The sequence below is a fragment of the Triplophysa dalaica genome, chromosome 9 (genome assembly GCF_015846415.1).
Source record: "Triplophysa dalaica isolate WHDGS20190420 chromosome 9, ASM1584641v1, whole genome shotgun sequence".
NCBI lineage: Eukaryota > Metazoa > Chordata > Actinopteri > Cypriniformes > Nemacheilidae > Triplophysa > Triplophysa dalaica.
Window position 1 is genome coordinate 18064210 of NC_079550.1, and position 20871 is coordinate 18085080.

Genomic DNA, 20871 nt, shown 5'->3' on the forward strand with positions numbered 1-20871 from the left:
GTGTATCTCTAATCAAACAGATCTGACACTTCACATCCTCACAGAGGATATGAGTCTGACTCTCAGATGAAGAACTTTAACCTCCAGCTGTCATTCCTCATCAAACATCTCCCTCTCTCTCCCTCTCTCTCTCTCTGTCTGTCTCGCTCTCTCTCACACCTTCTCTCTTTCTCTCTCTCTCTCTCTCTCTCTCTCTCTCTCTCTCTCTGTCTGTCTCGCTCTCTCTCACACCTTCTCTCTTTCTCTCTCTCTCACACAGATAAACACAATTTGGCATGATAAAAACGGCATTTGTAATGCCAAGCAATATTTACAACATTCTTTTTTATTTATATTCAATTTTTTCTGTACATCTTTCTTGACAATTTTGAGACATTTTGGACTTCTTTTTAACTGAAAAGGACACGTGAAAGATTACTGTGGTCTCTTTCGAAAACTAAACATATATGATTCAGAATACCCAGGCACATATGACCATTTCATTAAACAGTTTAGCGATATTTTAGTGATGTCACAGAGATCTCATTAACAATTTTCAGGGTTAACAATTTCACGTGTGAACGGCCTATTAGTGTGTTTTTGTGCATGTTGTCCGCTGTGAATCAGGAGTGATTCGTCAGCAAAACCCAAATAGAAAAATCAAACCACTCAAAATAATGCAAATGTGTGAATGCGTTTGTTAGATCTCAGCATTACACCGTGGCTGATAGGCCTGTTCGTCTGCAGGGACCCCACAGGCCCCCCACCCTCCTCGGCCCCTCCCTCTCCTCCCTATGATATCATTATTACTGCTGTCTCAGTCTTGATCAGTAATGTCAACATCTTTCATATTGACGAATGTGCTGTCTGCTCATATTGTGCACTGAATGCTTTATGGCCTACATAGGACATGAATCACTCGTGCTCTTCAGCGCCTCACACACACACCTTACACTGTTCTCTGTTTCCCCTCAGAGATCGTGTCCATTTCTGATGAAAGCAACTGTTAGACTTCATTAGTAAATTGGCAGTCGTTCTTATCCGCATAGATTTGTGTGTGGTCCATCTCAAACTTTGTGTTTGTGTGTGCATTAAAATTGGACGTTTTATTACACTGTTATTCATAAGGTCCCAGTGGGCAAAATGCATGAACTGACCAGGGTGGGGTGCAACTCAGTAAATGCAGGTGACTATAAGGACTTCTAACCCATCTCGCTTGTTTTTCTTGCAGATGTCAGCAATTGAAAACATGGCCGAGAAGCTGGAGTCTTTCAGCTCTCTGAAGCCGGACGGCGGTGACATCATGCGTTCCGTTCCTTCCATGTTCGACTTCCGGGCTCCACCTGCCACCCTTCCTGAAACACTGTTACGCAAGGGCAAAGAGCGCTACACCTGCAGGTAACCATCAGGATAAAAACATTTTTTTGGGGGGAAATCAAAGTGACGGTCACATCTTATAAAACTAAACACTCGAATAACTCTTTACTTTCATGTTGTTGTATATTATAATTAGTATAATATATTATTTTATAATAGTTACGTATTTTACATATTTACATAATAGAGGGATATGCGATAACATACAAACTTTCTTTTGGTTTGTATGCCTATTAGCCAGATGTTAAACAAACATTTGTTTGATGTTTAGTGAGTAATGACAGCACTGAGCGTGGAATGCAGTGGCGTTTTTGGGAAATGTGTGTGTGTATTGTTGAGTATTGTTCCTGGAGATCTGTTTCCTTCCCCTATAGATACTGTGGGAAGATATTCCCACGCTCAGCCAACCTTACAAGACATCTACGGACACACACCGGAGAGCAGCCTTACAGGTGACACACAAAAACACACACAAATGATGTAATCGACTCTTCACATACACTACAAATAGCATTACGGCTCCACCACTAAAATCAGATGAGATCAAGTGGATTAAAGTCATTGTATGATAGCAAACTTGTGAATATATAAGTGAGGTCAAGCAGAACCAAGTTTTTATGATAAAAATAAATAAATACATTAAAACTTGGGAGCAAACGATTAATCGCGATTGATTGCAACCAAAATAAAAGTCAGTGTTTAGATAATATATGCCTGTGTACTGGGCATGTTCATTTTGTATTTATAAACACAAAAACACATACGTGTATATATTTAGGAAAAATTCAGATTATTTATATTTACCAATAATAAAATAAAATAATTACATTTTTATATTTTCTTAAATATTTTTATGAATACAAAATAAATATCCACAGTACACAGACATATATTATATAAACACAAACTTTTATTCTGGACACAATTTGACAGCCCTAAATTTTTCACTTTATGGCTAATGTTATATATAAAAGCAATAATTTGGGAGATGTCTAACAATCATTAGCCAATGTAAAATCACCGTGTAACACCTGGTTATTGCTTTATTTGAATAATTTCTGCATAACGTTACTATAGATTTGAATATATAAAGTACATAATTCAATATAATTTAACCATGATATAGGGAATTATCATCATATGGGAAGAGTGACAGGAAGTTCACAAGAGAGGTAGGGAGAGACAAACAAAGGTTGAGAGAGGAAGACTAAAGGAAGTTTGAATGAATAATGGAGCTGTTGAGTGGCATACAGCTGTGGGCCAGCAAAGGCAGCTGGGTAATTAGGTCTGCGCTGGGCCTCCGAGTTTTTTAAGGAGTTTTAAAATACTGCAACGAACAGGCGCGCGCACACACACACACTGCATTTGCGGTCTATTTGACCACAGGGGAGGTTTGTGCCGGGTTCTGTTACTTTCCAGATAGCCTCAATCTTCTCGCGCTGGCAGCGCTTTAAACAAGCCGCTGATCAGCTCTTAACTGCAATTTAATTTCTATTTTTCTGTTGCTGTTGGAGGAGGGCGAGACGGAGAGAAAGAGGGGGAGAGATAACAGATTCCTGGGAGACGCAGTTTAGCGCAACTCTACGGTCGAAGGGAAGATATGATCGCGTAATCACACAGGATAATTCTGCGTGAAGGGACTTGGCACATGCTGTCATTTTCAGGGCAGGAGGGAAAAAGGGAGAACGTTTGAGTGGAGAGTTTGAGTTTTACTGAGTTGGCCAAAGATGAGAGACAAAGAGTTCATGACCACTCGATCGTGTGTTTGGGATTTTTTAGTGGAAGAACAATAATTATAAATAAAGTTAAGTTTTACATTCAAATAAAGTGAACTTCTCGAGGCAAAATGAAAGATCATATGATGTCATACGATAAAAACGACACCTCAACAGAATATACAGTGGGTGCAGAAAATCGTGGGTTCTTTCCTAAAGCTCCAAATTGTATTACCGTATTGTGTAATAATGTATGTGTTTGTTTTTGTCTATCCACAGATGTAAGTACTGTGATCGTTCGTTCAGTATCTCATCGAATCTCCAGCGCCACATCCGCAACATCCATAACAAAGAGAAACCTTTCAAATGCCACCTGTGCGACCGCTGCTTCGGTCAACAGACCAACCTGGACCGCCACCTCAAAAAACACGAGAACGGTAATTTATCAGGTATGCGCACATTTCTACATAGAAAATTATGCAACAAATATGGTTACAGTCATTCTTGAGTTTGATGTGTATGTTGTATGTATGCGTAGGCACAGCGATGTCATCGCCCCGTTCAGAGCTGGATAGCGGCAGCGCCATCTTGGAGGACAAAGAGGACTCGTATTTTAACGAAATACGAAATTTCATCAGTAACACAGCACAGACAGCCCCATCCCCATCACACTCGGAGGAAGGGTAAACACCTTTATATTCATCTCAAACACTAATATTCAAAAAAGAATTATCTTGGCCTTGTGGACAGTTCTATGACATGGTGTAATGAATATTCATTGGAAATATAAAGTCACAAGAACGGACCAAAAACATGATTCATAAAACATTAATTAAGTTAAAGTTTAAGTAAAAGTTTTTCATTTGAAGTACATCTAAAGTTAATTTTAAAATGTTTTTGTTTATTATTATTTATTTTTGAAACATTTTTAATTCAGTGTTTAATTTTCACAGATTTTCTTTACTTCTAACCATGATAAATGTAATGTGCAAAACATTTTTAAACCTCCTATAAAATTAGTGATAATTCGCCCCTAAAAATGTGTCCTCCGTCTTTACTCACCCTCTTATCATTTCCAACATGTATGACAGAACACAGAACACAAAATAAAATATTTTGGAGAAAGTTGGTACCTGAACATCGCCGTCACTTATTCACTTCTATTGGATGAACACAAAACCAAGTGAATGGGTGCCGGTTACCAACATTCTTCAAAATATCTTATTTTGTGTTCTGCGGAATAAAGTCGTGCAAGTTTGAAATGACAAGAAGGTTTGTAAACGATGACAGAGTTTTCTTTTTTGGGTGAACTATCACTTTACCTGTGTATTTATACAATACACATAGTTTATATATTCTCTCAGATACACACTTTGTAAAAACAATCATGGTTTTTTTTATCTACTCAAAGCTCCACACACTCACGCAAACTCACACGCATAGAAACGGATTGTCCATTAGGCTGTCAGTCATCAGTTTCCTCTAGTTGCCTGCGGCAGAATGGAGGTTATTATACACAAACATTACTGAACACAACACTTCTCATACCTTATTCATTAACCTGCACCTCTGTGTGTGCATGAATGGCTTCACATGAAAGGAGCGGACTTGCGAATCAAAGTGTGTATTAACTGCACATGTGAGTGTACGCGCTCGGTGTGTGTGTACATACATTCAGTAGGGTTGTTAATCATTACCCTGTCGCCTGCGGTTTTTAAGAGCAAAGATCGGGGCAGGTCTCCTGTAAGACGTGATTACCGACGGGCCGATTCTGAGCGCGTGCAAAAAGCCAGTGACTTTTGGCTGCGTGCGCATACATGAATTTTGCCATCTGCATATGATAATTATCTCCGAGCGCTTTCGCCGATCATTTCCCAGAAATGATCATCAGGTTGGATGGGGCTCTGACGGTTTGACCCGGTCATGTGCGTGTGTGTGACGGACGGATCGATTGAGATACAGATCTCGCATTCTTTTGTTGTTTGATATTTTCATTGTTAAGAAGACGCAAGTTGCAACATTGACCACGTGCATGTGTGTATGTACCTTGTGCGTCACACATCTGGTCCCAACATGTGTTTGTGAACAGGAAGTAGGTGTGGGAGAGGAGGTCAGAGGTCGTTGAATGTTTCCTGTCAGAGTGACTGCTCCTGATAGATACTTTATCCTCCACAAATTACCACAGCTCGCTCTAATTAGCCAATATGTTTTCATTATCACGCCATCTCTCTCGCCCGCTCTGTCTCTCTCACTCTCGCACTGTATTAGCAGGGTGTGGAGAGATGAGAGGGGCGGATTTAGGGGATTATTTCAGATGTGAAAACGGCATTATACGGTTAACCCGTATGGTGCTATGCTAATGTGAGGAAAGAGTGTAAACGTAGGTTTTAAAGGTGCTGAGATGGGAATGAACGAGACGTTTAATATAACTTGCGAGAACAACTAAACACAAAAATAGCTGTATTTTTATAACATTGCAAATAAAGTTGTGATGTGTTGTGATGGAAGTTCAAAGAAGTATGTTTAAAAAATCATATGACCGTCTTGACTCAGCATGTCTGGTTCACATACAGTACGCTATGCCACAGTTCCGACTCAACGTCTCTTTTTATCTTTCACTCGCTCTATTTCTCTCTCTTATCCATCATTTCTGGCTAAAAACATTTCCTGTTGAGGTTTTTTAATAGACGTCCTATAATCGTCCTTGAGCAATAGTTCTCCGTAATATTTTCATTGCTGTTCTTGCACATCTGTACACACAGACTTGTATTTTCTCTCTCTCTTCGTAATTTTCTCTCCCACTCTTTAAGTTCAGATGGGAAGTTTCTATTTTAAATTTTAGGAGTAAAGAGAATCGTGACAGAACAAGCAATTTAGGCATGATGTGGTGCCATTGGCTGGTTTCTTTGTGTGTGTGTGTGTGTGTGTGTGTATGAGAGAGAGAGAGTTTGGATAGCTGCTCTGTCTCTGTCTCTGTGGGGAAATGACTGCTTTGGCAGCTCCTTCCATCCACTCACCAAATGGGCTGTCAGCTAAATATTTGGCCTATTAGATGAATTGGAGATAAAGAAGAAAATAAACCAGGGAAAGAGGAGAGGTGAGCTGTTTGTGAGAGACAGGAAGTGAAGAGGCCTGCAGTCTAAGTACCCTGTCGATGGGCGGCTCATTTCTGCCAGCCCTCATAACTGATGACGAACCGGGGTCCCCTCGTCTCACATTCAGCCAAACACTCCACTACTTTCTTTCTCCAGCATTTCCTCTCGCTCAGAAAAAAAGTGGGCATGTGTTTCTACTTTTCAACGTGGTTAATTTCTTTTTAACAAACAGATCGTTGTTTCTGCACTGAACGATTTACTTCATACTGCGTGTCCTGTCTAACATCATTTCTGACGACCGTCTCTATTCTCCGCAGACTGAATGGCAGCCATTTTGATGGGGATAAAGCCCTGCCTGGGTCCGGGTCACGTGACCTGGATGAGGAGGAAGGGGAGGAGCTTGGCGCAGAGGAAGAGGAGGCAGAGCGCAGTGAGAGCGCTAGGAAACCCAGCGATGAAGGTGTGACTAGCAATCTGGACCATGATATCATAAACGACGACATGGATTTTGAGGGAGCAGATGATCTGGAATTGAACAGCAAATCCTCACCACAAAGGTACTTGTGCAAAAAACGTACACCAGAACTAAGATATACACCGTCGTGAAGTTCTTAAAATGATTTCTATGCGTGATTTTCAGATTTAATGAGGATGAGGAAGATGAAGATCACAGCAGTTTTTCCACTATGGATCACATCCGCCACTTTAGTATGGAGGACGGCGATCTTAGCGATGGTGATGTCAGCAGCTTTGGCCCTGCCCACCTGCAAGAAGGGATTAAACAGCCCCTGTACAGAAAGTCTAAATCACAGGTATCATTACGAAACTATGATTTCTTTCTTAAATCATTAGTTGTTCATGAACATTTATAATAGTTTACTCAAGCATTGCTCACTTAGAAGCATGTGTTTACATAAAAACTGTACATGCACGGGTGTGTAATTGTATATTTCTCTGTCTATAGGCGTACGCCATGATGCTGTCTTTAGCCGATAAGGATCCGCTCCACTCGTCTACCCATAATGCCCCGATGTGGCACAGCTTGGCCCGCGCCGCAGAAACCAGCGCAATTCAGTCTCTCAGTCACGTATGACACCCTCACGTACTACAAGACGTTACTTAACAACATTGTGTTACTATCGCTGGAGTCCCCGGTCCACAACACGTACAGTACACACACTTGCACAAGTGCCCAGATTGTCATACACCTATACTGTACACAACCAGTGACCGTGTATAGCAGAACACTATCCATATACATGAACAAATATTGATTGATTGACTGTTTGATTGATTGAATATAGTTAGTAGCAATGACAATAGTGTCTGTAATTTTGATGGTGATGATGAAGAAGACGATGATGACAATAGTAGTAATACATAATAATAATAATTGTATTTATTCTGTCAAGTTTCAATATTTTGCACAGCTGTGGCAGCTGGTGAACAGTTTTTAAAATTGCTGTTGGTGTCATGTTTGTGAGTTTTGTCCGCTGATGGTTACTAAGAGTAACAGACAAGAGTCTTCCACAAGACAAATGTGATCGCTGTGTGTACAGGCACAAGAGCCTGCCGGCATGTAAATATCTGTGAACAATGTCACACAAAAACGCAAATACAGAAAGGAAACACGAACGCATGTGTTTTTGAAGCATTTCAGCTGTTTCTTCTTGTGCAGAAACGTACAAGTTAACAAACGTATGAAAAGTGCGAATCAGGGGTTGAGGGTAGGATATCATTAAGTTTGTGATTTAAAAAGTAAACAATTACACTCAAAAGGTGTGAACTTGAGACCTCTCACGGTAGCTGCTTTTAAAAAAGGTGTTAGGAGCGAGACGGTGACTATTTGCAAGTTCTGTCCAATGAAAGCACTGCATAACCCACTTACCCACCAGTCTGTGCGACAACAGACGCCCTTTTAGTTGTTTTACGGTGGAAAAACGGTTGTAAAAAACAGAGCTCAAATCACTTTTTCTAAACTGAGAAAATAAACTAGTTTATGATAAAAACTAGAAGGGCATTCTGTCGTTTTCATGGTAACCCCGTCCATTCGTTGGCGAACCATACCACTAAATAACCTGAATGCTAGTTTTTAGCTATACACCATCCTCTTGTGTCTTTCATTTATAGACAATCATGGGTTCCTTATTTTTTTCCCTTGTCATTTGTTGCTTTGTTTTTGTCCTTTTTTTTCTTGGTTAATGTCATCAATGTAATTTCTGTGTATCTTGAAAGTTGTATTTATTTCTCTGCAAACTGTAGTTTGTTTACTGAATAGCACTGCTCTCGAGCACCCCCTTGCGGTGAAAATGAGAATTTCACACTGATATTTCGGGGAAAAGACTCCACATGGTCTACTGGGGTTTGTAGAAATGTCTCTGAATGCCAGATAGTATTAAACGTACCATCACAGCTTATACTTCTAATGAAACTGGTAAATGATATAGATATTACTTAGGTTTTTTTGTATGACAATTTATTGATTCAACTGTAAAATATAAAAAAATGATAAAATAGAGGAAAAATGGAAAGAAAGAATAAAAACAGCTGATATTATTTCTTCATAAAACGCATGATTGGTCCAAGCTGTAACTGACATTTTCTATGGTTGTCTGCAAGCTTGTGTGACGTCTGGGTCCATGTTGATTTCTTGTGCCAAACCTATGACAAATGCCAGATTTTGTTTATCCTCACGAGGACCAGATCTTTCCTATTTCACTTTTTTATTTTTTGTTTTGTCGATGTTTATAATCCCATTTTTAAAAGTAATCAGTGAATTGAGGTACTTCTGTTTTAATGCTTTCTACAATGTAACTGTATTGCATTATAATTCTATACTGTGGGAGGAGTTACTGAGAAATAAAGAACTCCTGTGTGGGCGGACTGTGCACTCTCTAAACGTCTCTGTCTCAGTTTTTAGCAATATCGCCTCATCTTCCACACAAGGTCAGTTTATTTGTAAAGGACACATCATTTCATGGTAAATTAACATCATTTCAATTTAGAAATCGGCCATAAGCTGTTTCCCAGAAAAAGAATAAAGCCTATTTCAGGATCATTGAAAAATGCAATAAATGTATGAAGAGTTTGGTTCTAAAATGAGATAAACTGCGTTTTAATTATGTTATCATGTTTTTATTGTGTTAGTAAGCTGTATTTTGTTAGTTATTATGGCTGAAATCAAAACAAACCAACAGTTTGATTGATATAAATTGGAATGTACAATAAAAAAACATGATTCCTTGAATCTGAGTTATTTTGGGACAAAACTAGTATGTTTTAGATAATATATATTAGATTATTATATAATAATTGTAAATACAATTACAATTTACATAATTTCATATTTTAATATTTATTTCATATATTGTAATACATAATATTTTTAGACTAAAACAAATTATAATAAAATAAAATCAATGGAATGCATTCAATAGCCTAAATACTTCACAATTCATATTTTTTATACAATTCAGTTACTTTTTATTACAATGAAACTGTCCTGAAAATGTCACAATGAACTTTTTAAAAAGACTTTCTATATTTTATGCAAAACGTTCACTCTATTCCCATGATACTATATTAACCTTTGTGCATATCCTACTTCATTGTCATTAGAACTTAATATACTGTATATCTCTCAGTTAGACACTTAAAAATTCTGACAAGCAGATGGTGCCACCTGAAGTTCTCACACAGAAGCAATACAGTCGCATTTAACCAAAAAAGAAAATCTCTTCCAAACACCCACTTGAATTATTTCACACTGAGACGCATAAAGTCTCCACGCACGCTGCCAGACAGACGCAGTGCGAGTCTGATCTCTGGTCATCTCTCTCACAGTCTTCTACTGTCCCACAGTCGCTGCGAGTCTGAAAGAGAGAAGGAGAGAAAAGCTGGTGAAAGGGAGCAGAGAGAGAAAAGATCTGCGTTGCACTTGTTTGTTTGAGGGAAATGATGGATGAGGTGGAGAGATGTGATGACCTGGCTCATCGCTCAAACTCTCAATGAGAAACAACGTACGAATGACATCTCTTTCTTTTTCCTTCTTTCTTTAAATGGAATCCAGCGTTTTTTTGGGAACTCGGTCAGACTTTCTTTCGCACACTTTTAATCCTCCAACTTTCTTTCAAAATCATATCAGAAATGTTTTATAAAGTTCCAAAGGAATGTTACAACATACCATCATTTTATCACTCTATTATTTCTATTCTTTCTCTCAGGCCTTTTGTCACCCTGTTCTTTTTTCCTGAACTGTAGTGGGTGGATGTCATTGCGAGAGGGGTGATGACTGGTTGTCTTGGTTTGAGGCTTTGTGTGTGTGGTGAAAGGCGGGTGGGATTTGCTTGGGAAAATTAGTTAAGACCCCCTTTGTTTTTCCTTCCACATAAACCCTATCTTGTTTCTACTGTCTAGAGCGAACTGTGTAAATATACTCTAAACACAAACAGTGGCCTTCTGCCCTTGACTTCACAAAGTGACATCTAATCCACCCGAGTCACAATTTAATTTACTTCATTTAAATCAAACCGGACCAAAGTGAGTTTTTCTTGAGTTCAAACTGAAACGTCAAGTGATGTGTGCCTACCGATATCTGAGCAGTAAAATCGGTGTCGCACTCTCTGATAATTGATGGGCCGCTTTTCTCCTCGATGGTCAGTGCAACCTGTCAGTCTCTGAGCTCAGTGAGGCGTCCTGCTTTGATGAGGTCATCATGGGTCAGCCAGCGCTGATGAGGTCACAGCAGGTCGTCCCACTTTGATGAGGTTGGCTGGAGAGGGGTTTGTGGGTGCTGTAGTAGGGTGAAGGTGATAATGGGTCTACAGAGGAGGAAAAGAGGCCGGCATGGACCATTACTGACCAGCTGTTTGGTGTGTATGTCTGTTACGCTATGAATGATCACGCAGAAGGATCTGCTTCTACAGGTCGACATCTATGCAATCATCATCGGGTTGTCTTAACAATCAGGTGCTCGTCGGGCCTCAACGATACGAATGGCCCAATGGTCCGGAACCAGTATGAGAGTGTTTCGGGACAGTTGATAAAACCATCACCCTGTTGGATCATTACTGTGTTGTCAGTACATCTTACACGTACTCTACACATTTTTATGCACTGCAAGTAAAACGTTTGCTTTTTGTGATGCCAGTCCGGCAGGGTAAAAAAAAATGGTTGAGCATCTGTGCAATATACAGTCAATATGACTGTGTGTGCGCCCCTCCCATTCAAACACGCACACATTTGTCCATCTCAAGGGAGCAGTTGCATTTAATGCTGGAATTTCCCATTGCTCCATTGCATTTCCCCTGCTCATCCAATGAACTAATGAGTCTTTTGGCAAAGGCACAGAACAGCCGCACACACAACATCCCTCTCTCGCATGTGCGTTTAAACACAGGCCTTTCTTTCTAATGTGGATTAAAACATGCCCATGCGCTCTGCCATCACTCCAGCGTGGCACCGCGGCCCTGGTCAGGACATCTATCACAGCCCCTGAGTGCTGGGTGTGACACTGCTGGCACTCTCTCCCTGATTAACTTGGCACATCACATCCAACCACGCCAACAGAAACAGCACCAGACGTGCATGGAGGTGGGCTTGCGCAGACACTGCCCGACTTTTACAGGATGTACCATAGGCATGCATGATGGGCACGGCAGAGGATTGAGAGAGAGTTCCATCTTTAGTCAATTCCAGTAAAGCAAGTTTTGAGACAAAATGCAAAGCATGGAAAGTTAATGGTATTAGAGATTATAAGCTTCTACATTGATGACATTCATGTTTAATTGTTTCTTGTGCTTCGAAATGTTCTTAAACTGTGAAAACACCACATTCATGCATTCATTCTATACTGCTTTAAAAAAACATTGAACCATTCGTGTTCCCTAGGATCAAACCCATGATTTTTGCATTGCAAAAGCAATACTTTTATGAACTACATTAACAGATGCTTAATATTACTGAACAGTTATTTGCATTACATTCGTTGCATTTAATTTAACAACACAACATTATATAAATGCATTATACATACATTTAAGAAATAAATGTTTTAAACAGTTTATTTATACGTGTTATGTTCTAAATAAAGCGCACAACCTTTATTTCAAGTTAGTATGTTCAAACGATGTTCCAAGAATGTTTTTTCTTTATTACTGACAACAACAATTCCACAACGTCATAAAAGCATTACATAACATTATTTTACGAATCTTTACATCAATTTACAAAACTTTTATAATAAAGTTATTAAACGTTGTGTTCGGGTGGGTGTGTTATTATTAACGCTCCAAAGTTTGTTGCGCTCTTTTCCAACAGTAACGCGCCTGTAGTTCTGCCAACAAAATCTTACAGAAGATTTTATATTTTTTGAGAATTATTATTTAAAATAGAAATCACAGTAACTAGTTCTCGTGCATTGCACCAGTCGTCTAACGCTATTCCCTCACTATTAGGCACAAAAACATGGTTTTACTTTTGTGAATGACTGTTAAATTGTAATAGCCCAGATTGTCTTACAGCTGGCACGGATCGATGTGGCTTTTACGTCTCCCTGTGAGTTTTTCTTTTAATATCTCCCTCGCAAACCGCGCACTCTTTTCATGCTTTTGCTGTTTTTGATAAAGTCGTGCCGGTGGCGGCTGCAGTTGGATACGTGACAGCTCGTAAGCCGCGGAAGGAGCAGCGGCCCCGTTAAAGCCCGGCGGTTTCATTCGGGTATTTGTTGTGATCCCCGGGAAACGGGTCATTAGCGTTATTGATGGGCACTCAGTGTGAGCGGCCATGCCGCCATGCATATGGTTTTAATATGACAAGATGTGTTTGGGAAAGGCTTACTGTTTAAAATGCCTCAGAGGTCCGCAAGACTTACGTAAATAACCTTTAAACGAGAACTGGATGAAGAAGTAATTGTGCTGGTTAACTCGCTTACCTTAGATAACGCGCGTGACGCACTGGAATTAAGGGCTGCTCCTTGACTGTAGTTTGGGGTTTTATTGCTATAATTTAGACCTTCGAGCTGTTTTCACTTGGTGGAAATATACTGCCAAATTTCCTTTCAGTAATGCGCTGATATACACCCACCATCTAGATCTAGAACGATAGAAAGCAACCACAGTCTAATCTTGTCCCAGCAAAGTAGTTTAAACGCACATTTCTAAGACAATATGACAGACGTTCAGCTCTAATAGTGCGGGAGCAAAATTAAATGCCACATTAATGGTTGTGAAACATGGAGTTTGTGAGTATTCAGGTGCGCGGAGGGTTCGGCGTTCCGGATTGACCACAGGCGCGCAACAAGGCTGCGCCGCGCGCCCCCTAGCGGCCCACCGTGACGTGTGTTTACACAGCACGAAGCCTTGCGCATTCACACTCACCCAGAACCTGTTAAATGATCCCTGAATAATCTAGATTAATGACGGGTTCCTGTTAAAAGACGAAAGTATGATAGTGTGCTTTACATATACACAGAGATTCTGCGTGCTGATTGTCTCTTTACTTAAACGGGGGGATTTCCAGATTTCAAATGGGACGTCCACAGATGCGTCTGTGCTTTTTATTTGAAATGGTTGGTCGTTGAGAGATGCGTTTTAACAAAACAGCTTAACTTTTATAAGACACGTGCTTAAAAGTGATATGAATTTTTTTACATCTTATGAAAGAATGTATAGTTGTGTCAAACTTATGTATTGTTTAATTGTCCTGTTGTCTATGATTTATTTTTCCTTATTTCTTTTATAATACAATTATTATATATTTTTCTGTATTTTATATAAACCTGTTTTGCAATGCACATGGTATGGTATAGGCTACAGCCATAGGGCAGTACAATTGACCAGTCTCCCCCTAGGACTTTTAAACTATAATTGAAACCGTATTGAAAATTTAATCAATAGATAAAAACATGAAAATTGTTACAATAACTTGAGTTCAAACCATGGTTTCTAAAGGTTGTAAAATATGATAACTTTATAAAAATCCTTAGCGTTGTAAAATGCTCTAAAGAAATGATTTGCATTGAATTAAAGGTCCAGTCAATGAAATCTAGCGGCAAGGTTGCGAATGGCAACCAAACGCTCACTCTGCCCCTCCCCACCCCCCCCCCGTTCGAAACACTTTGACGGTTGGTTTGACAGTACATCTAAATATATGCTATACATGAAATATATGCTATATCAAATATAAGGGGACCCGCGGTGTATGTACATAGAAATAGCGTCGTGTAAGCTCTTTATAAACCCCAATAGACATATCTATGTATATTATATTGGATTTCTGTCAATATATCCTCCAAAAAAGTCACACTGGACCTTTAAGACCGCGTGACTGTTCCCGGCCGTCTACTTGTTCAATCCGGAGACAAGAACTCATCTAAATGTGTACTTTTACTGTAAAGTTTAGATCAGATTCGGATTTTACACCCTCCCAGATGCCTTCACAGACGGATAGTGTGGGAGAGTTCGCTGATACTCATCTCCAGAGCAGCTCCTTGGCATCTGAGTTTGTTGTTTCTGTACAGCCAGTGGCCCAAATGATGCGAGACTCCATTGAGTTGATTTCCCTGGGTCTCTCTTCAATTTTTCGCCGGTTCAAACGGCGCGGTCCTGCGGGAACCGGCGAGCTAAGGAAAAGAAGAGAGTAATCTGTTCGGTGCGAAAAGACAGCGGAGCGATAGCGCCGCTTCGCTGACACAGCACGCGCAATTTCCGCGCTAAAGTTCCCGCGAGATCGCATCTAAACCCTCCAATGGCTTCTTTCATCACAGCGGGCTCCGATCTGGCTGTCTTTCAAAATACAAGGCCTGTCTTCGCTTATTTAACTAAATCTGAATTATACGAGTAACACAGAGGCTGGGTTGTGTTTTCATTTTATTACATCCATATGTCAAATCGCGTTGTAAATGCAGAGATACGTCGACACCGTAAAGAATTGTTGGGACGTTTTAGGCCTGGCTATGTGCAACAAACCACCGGCGCCATTTCTTTGCTTCGCAAGACGTTCATTTGAAGGAGATATTTTAAACGCAGTTCATATTCATCTGCATGCCTTAGTTTAATTATACTTTTTATTGAACGCAGAGATTGGCGACTGCATGCGCCGAGGCCGGGGCAGTAAAACTAAATCCATCTCAAATCGCTTGGCGTTTCGCCCAAACTTGTACACGACTATGGAATTGTCAGCAGCTAAATAGACTATTGGCTTCGACTTCATAAACCATCTCCAGCAGCCCAAAAAGACAACATGTACCTTTGTCCAGTCATTGGGAGCGTGTCCTATTCGCTGATCAAAGCTGGTGTACTGTATCACGGCCACCCATACCGTACTGAATGAATGGGCTAGGGGGGGCTGTTTGACTGGACTCAGGTGTGTGTGCGCGTATGGATGGATGCCCTCAAGAGCCCTGTTTGACTGGAAACAGGTGTGTGTCATCCATTGCTTGAGGTAAACATTATTGGAGAACATCTGTAGGCTGTCACAACACGGTGCGGCCAGCGCTGCCCCCTCCAATCTATCAGACTCGGGGGCTCTCCCACCAGCTTCCATCACTCACGCGGGGTAGCGCGTCAGGGCGTGGGGGTCTCCGCCTGGCTCTCCCACCTGCGGTGACGGTCCACTGAACTTGAGTAATGCTGTTGGGACGGTCCACGCTGAGAACAGTGACAAAGACAAACACACACGCACAGGCACCAAGAGGGACCCGTTCCACTCAGGTGGGCTGTCGGTGGGTGACAGGCGTAGGCAGGTGACCTCTGGTTCGTATGACCCTTCCATCTGAGTGGTGCATGCTGTCATCCTAGTGTGATATCACATCCACATTACATCCACAATGTCCTACTACCCTTTACCTACATAACCATGTCCTAGAAACAGAAATGTTACACTCGGCTGATCAAAACTAATAGCCTTTATGCTTTAGATTTCACTGTTGTAATCACAACAATTTTTTGGTACAAACATGTTTAATCAAGTTTTTAGCACCAGTACATATATCAACAAAGTTTGATCAAATCATGAGGAACAAAGGCAGAGGGAAAAAAAACTACAGCATTTTATACAGTAAAGGATCAAACTGAGCACCGCCATTTGTATGGATTAGGATTGTTTGGCATGTAAGATCTGGCGTGTCGATCTTTGGAGAAACTGCCCATTCAGTTTACAAGCATCAGGTTGGGCCTAAATCCCGTCGGACAGCTCAGTTTTAACAATTTACTTCGGATGGCACCATGATGAGTGACAACACAGAATATTTACATGTGGCTAAAGTCAGTTGGATATACAGTCACAGGAAATGCATGACACCCACAATGTTCAACCGTATGGAGTGTGCCCAACTTTTAACAAAAATAGTACAAATGTTTCCAATTCCAACTCAGAAACCCCAGAAAAGGACCACAAAAGAGTATTTAAGAGGCAGTGTTGTAAAGAGAATGTATTTGGCGTACATTTACAAGGTACATTTTAGACTGTGCATGATATGTATGGAACACCGAGTGTTGGTGCGTTCTGATTGGAGGTTTGTTTGAGTGACACTTGAGCGGTGTATTTGCGGTATGTACTATAGAATTGGAAGCGGTTGAGGCTTAACTCTGATCCTGTAATAGAGAGGTTTGGTTGGGATTTGTGGCTCGGTGGGCGTTGGGCCGATCAGATGGTTTGGTTTGACTGTCTGATGTGGGATGTTTGTTTTGTACGGTGCACTCACAAACATTTACACACACACACACACAGATCGTGTGTCACAAACATCTTATATTTATAAGTTATGTCAAACTAGTCCTCTGTTATATGTGTGCACATTAAAACCTGCCGATGTATGTTCAAACGAATACACGTCAGTGGTTGTGTGTGTATCCAGAAGGAGCGATGCTTGCAACGCTTCCTCATACTAATTCTTCTGTGGCTTTTCCCGTCTGGGGGAAAACCCATAATAACAAGTCACATACACACTTGCAAACTCATTTGCTACAGCCACTGGTCTTCTGGCGGGGCGGTAGGGAAGAGTGTGTGCTTGGCACACTAGGAGTGTGAAACACGTCGTCGCCGCTTCTGCACATATAGAGGTATGTGGTCTACAAGAGCACCTGAAAGACAAATAAATGTGATTACGGTCTTATTGATATTGACCGATTTAGTTTTTTTCACCATCATCAGCTTTTTAAAGGGACAGTTCACCGCCCAAAAAATGAATTCTGTCATCATTTACTCAAGCTCGAGTCGTTCCAAATCTGTATACATTTATTTGTTCTGATGAACACAGAGAAAAATATTTGGAAGACTGCTTCTAACCAAACAGTTCTTGGCCACCATTCACTACAATAGTAGAAGAAATGACAATGACAGTCACAAGCGCCCAGAACTGTTTGCTTTCCTACATTCTTCAAAATATCTTCTTTTGTGTTGAACAGAACAAGAAATGCATAATGCAATTTATTCAAGATTTGAATATTTCCTTTAATAATTGATACGAATATTGATTTTATAAATTTAGTATATTTCTCATAAAATGTACTCAAATCCAGATAATTTCAAATGTACAATCTACTTAAGCTTTACTGCTCCATGCTCTTAAAGGTCCAGTGTGTAATTTTTTGGATGATCTATTGACAGAAATAAAATATAATATACATAACTGTGTGTTCAGAGGTGTATAAAGACCTTACATAATGAAGCGTTATCTTTTTATAACCTTAGAATGAGCTATTTCTGTCTACATACACTGCGGGTCCCCTTACATGCAATTCGCCATGTTGTTTCTACAGTAGCCCTAAACGGACAAACTGCTCTACAGAGCGCATTTCGTAAATATGTTATCTCCTCCGACAAAAAAGCGAAAACGTGACAACATATTTGTCCTGTGTTAGCCACCGTTGTCCTTTGAAAGGGAGGGGTGGACTGAACCGCTAGATATCTTCACATTGCTCCTTCAATGTATTTTAACGGTTTTCTCATTTGTTTCTATTTAATTATAGGACAAACATCTCTGGAATGCTGCTTTGACCAACCAACCAATGAAAGCAGCAATCAGACATATCCATATAAAACATACATTCAATTCAAACAGAGAAATGCAGAAAGGCAAACGTTATGAGATGAAGTGTTAATGAGAACATATTCTGGTACTCTGAAAATGAGAAGCAAATGTGAAAGAACTGTTTGTATTTTTAGGCCTGTGAAGGTTTAGAGGTTGTGTGAGCGGACGAGTGTGGGTGTGTTGATTTGTGTGATCCTACACCGACACACTCATACATTCATAAACCCACATATACTCATTCACAAAACACACACTCTGTGAAACATCCCGCTGTGTTTCATTTAAAATAACTGTCAGAGAGAGGCACTGTTACACAGACAGACAGGGGGCCTTTAACAGCTCAGAACCCATCATCCACACACAAGACTGAAGCTGACACGCATGCTGTCACACAAGTTCAGAGAAATGATTTGAGCCGTCGGGTTCGTGTCACGTGACTGACAGGAATGAAGGGAGAAGTGGAATTTAGGGAAAGAAAGATGTTGTGATGGTGACAGATTAAAGACAGAGAGTGAACATGCACGAGCTGTTTGAAATTGAGACCATGCTGCAGAGACACAGATACACGATTACACATCATAGACTTCTATGGTATTTTTGTCTAATTATTATCATCATAGGCTAACTTAAAAAATATATATTTTTTAGAATATGAAATGTTTTTGAGGACACCCATAAAACGACTGCCATTACCAACAAAATATATGAAAATATACTGATATTATATATGATGCAATATATGAAATAATAATATATAATAAATATAAATAAAAAAGACATTCATTTCCAGATATTGTAACAAAAGTGCTTATATTTCAGTAATTAAAAGCAGCAATTGTATTAATCTATTTAGCTGTAATTTTGTAATATATTAATAATTTTATTCTTTATGTTCTCAAATATGTATTAAATGATTTAATATAGTGACAGTTAATATATAGGAAAATATATTTGCTTTTCTTAATGGTGGTAGCAAAGTGACCCGGCATACATGAACATTGAGAATATCTTGCAATAGTACCATGTATTTTATTTATTTTAAATGTTCTTGTTTTATTTATTGATTATTATTATTTCATTTTAATTACAATGTATGTAAAGCTCCTTTGCAACAATGAAAATGGTTAAAAGTGTTATATAAATAATTAATAACTGAATTGAAAACATGCTAACCTTCCTCACAGGTGGGTCCCATCCAGGTAAGAGGACAGGCACAGTGACCTGTGCGCTGGTCACACTCTCCTCCATGTGCACACTGACATTGCAAGGAACAACCTGGACCGTAAAACCTGATGTCACACTCTGAGTGCGAGAGAGAGAATGAAGGTTAAAGTTGAAAGAATGGTTGGCTCATGTCTGTACTGTAAATGTCTGTGTGTGACATGTGTACCTTTCTCACAGTGCTCCCCAGTCTTTCCAGGAGAACAGAGACACTGTCCTGTCGTTGGATCGCAGGGTTCCCCATCGCACTCACAGAGTTCTGCACAGCCATGCCCGTAACGTCCGGCGTCACAACCTAAGTTATAGTAACTTGAATAATTTCATGTTTCATGACGGTGTTATTGAAATGACTGAATGAAATGACTCACGATTTTTACACTGATCGCCGTGGTAACCTGGAGAACATTCGCACTGTCCAGTCACATGATCACACCGGTGGCCATGCTTGCAGTCACATGACTTTGCGCAGAGATCACCATGAAAGCCAGCAGGGCATTCTGGGATATTGATGTATAACAAGTAAGTTTTCTATATTTTTACTATAATTTGTTGTGCTTGGAGCTAGATCTCCAAGCAAAAAAAAAGAAAGTTGAGTTGCACTCACGGTGTTGGCAGGTGGGACCGTAGTATCCAGATGTACAGGAACAGCATCCGGTAATGCGGTCGCATGAACCATTATTCTGACACACACACTTCAGCTCACAGTTCACACCATAGTTACCTGGGAAACAAGCTATGACATACACAAAAAATATTTGATATTTACAAAATATTATATTATTAACAAAAATATTTATTTACTTTTGTGCTATATTACAAACATAATTTGAACATTACTTTTTCTATTTTTTTCTATTGCATTTGTTTATTGTTTAACCTTGTTCACAGTGTTGGCCAGTCCAGCCCAGCCCACATCTGCACGTGCCATCCACAGGATCACACATGCCTCCATTCACACATGTGCAAAAACTCAAACACTGTGGTCCGGATCGCCCCTCTGGACACACTGCATGAAAGACAATTTATCATGGCGTAAAACAAATGATGATGCACTACAGAACACAAAGCTGTGGAAAAATATGAGATAAAATGGTTGCTTTGTAACGGTATGGTGAATTTTATAAGGTTGTGGATACAACTGGATGTCTTAGCTCTCAGATCTATAAGCTCTGTATTTCAACAAGTTGGAAAGATCTGTCTTCAATTTGAATTAGAGGGAAACCACATGAGGCTGGTTTACCAAACACAGATTGATCCACATCCAGCATAAAATTATACTGTCAACAGTTTTTCCAGTAGATATCTTATTTTAGTATTAAACCATACTTGTACTCAGAAAAAAAGGATTTTGTTGCTCGATTTGTTTATTTATTTTTACACTAAGCCTATGGCTAATATTAAACATTTCATGATCACTTCACTAACATAAGAATAATGAATAACAACTGCAATA

The 20871-nt window shown here is 39.8% G+C and overlaps 2 protein-coding genes and 1 long non-coding RNA gene across 17 annotated transcripts in view; 1 reads left to right on the plus strand and 2 right to left on the minus strand.

The window, feature by feature from the left end:
• mecom (MDS1 and EVI1 complex locus) overlaps positions 1 to 9172 on the plus strand; it is a 176644-nt gene extending 167472 nt beyond the window's left edge. For all 15 annotated transcript variants that reach the window (XM_056756376.1, XM_056756379.1, XM_056756383.1 and 12 more), the window contains 7 exons: positions 1211 to 1377; positions 1731 to 1808; positions 3351 to 3520; positions 3610 to 3754; positions 6484 to 6723; positions 6807 to 6978; positions 7131 to 9172. In XM_056756376.1, coding sequence (XP_056612354.1) covers positions 1211 to 1377; positions 1731 to 1808; positions 3351 to 3520; positions 3610 to 3754; positions 6484 to 6723; positions 6807 to 6978; positions 7131 to 7259 — 1101 coding nt within the window. In that variant the 3' untranslated portion in view covers positions 7260 to 9172. The remainder of the gene's footprint in view (positions 1 to 1210; positions 1378 to 1730; positions 1809 to 3350; positions 3521 to 3609; positions 3755 to 6483; positions 6724 to 6806; positions 6979 to 7130) is intronic.
• Positions 9173 to 9738: 566 nt separating this feature from the next.
• On the minus strand, positions 9739 to 13389 carry LOC130429088 (uncharacterized). The gene is made up of 3 exons (XR_008907535.1): positions 13098 to 13389; positions 10755 to 10986; positions 9739 to 10038 (listed from the first exon to the last, which is right to left on the minus strand). It is a non-coding gene; the product is annotated as an uncharacterized LOC130429088 (long non-coding RNA).
• Positions 13390 to 16162: 2773 nt separating this feature from the next.
• megf6 (multiple EGF like domains 6) overlaps positions 16163 to 20871 on the minus strand; it is a 34586-nt gene continuing 29877 nt past the window's right edge. Inside the window, exons 29-34 of the mRNA XM_056756689.1 lie at positions 20296 to 20424; positions 20023 to 20151; positions 19787 to 19915; positions 19588 to 19713; positions 19371 to 19499; positions 16163 to 17247 (exon numbers count right to left, since the gene is read on the minus strand). Coding sequence (XP_056612667.1) covers positions 17183 to 17247; positions 19371 to 19499; positions 19588 to 19713; positions 19787 to 19915; positions 20023 to 20151; positions 20296 to 20424 — 707 coding nt within the window. The 3' untranslated portion in view covers positions 16163 to 17182. The remainder of the gene's footprint in view (positions 17248 to 19370; positions 19500 to 19587; positions 19714 to 19786; positions 19916 to 20022; positions 20152 to 20295; positions 20425 to 20871) is intronic.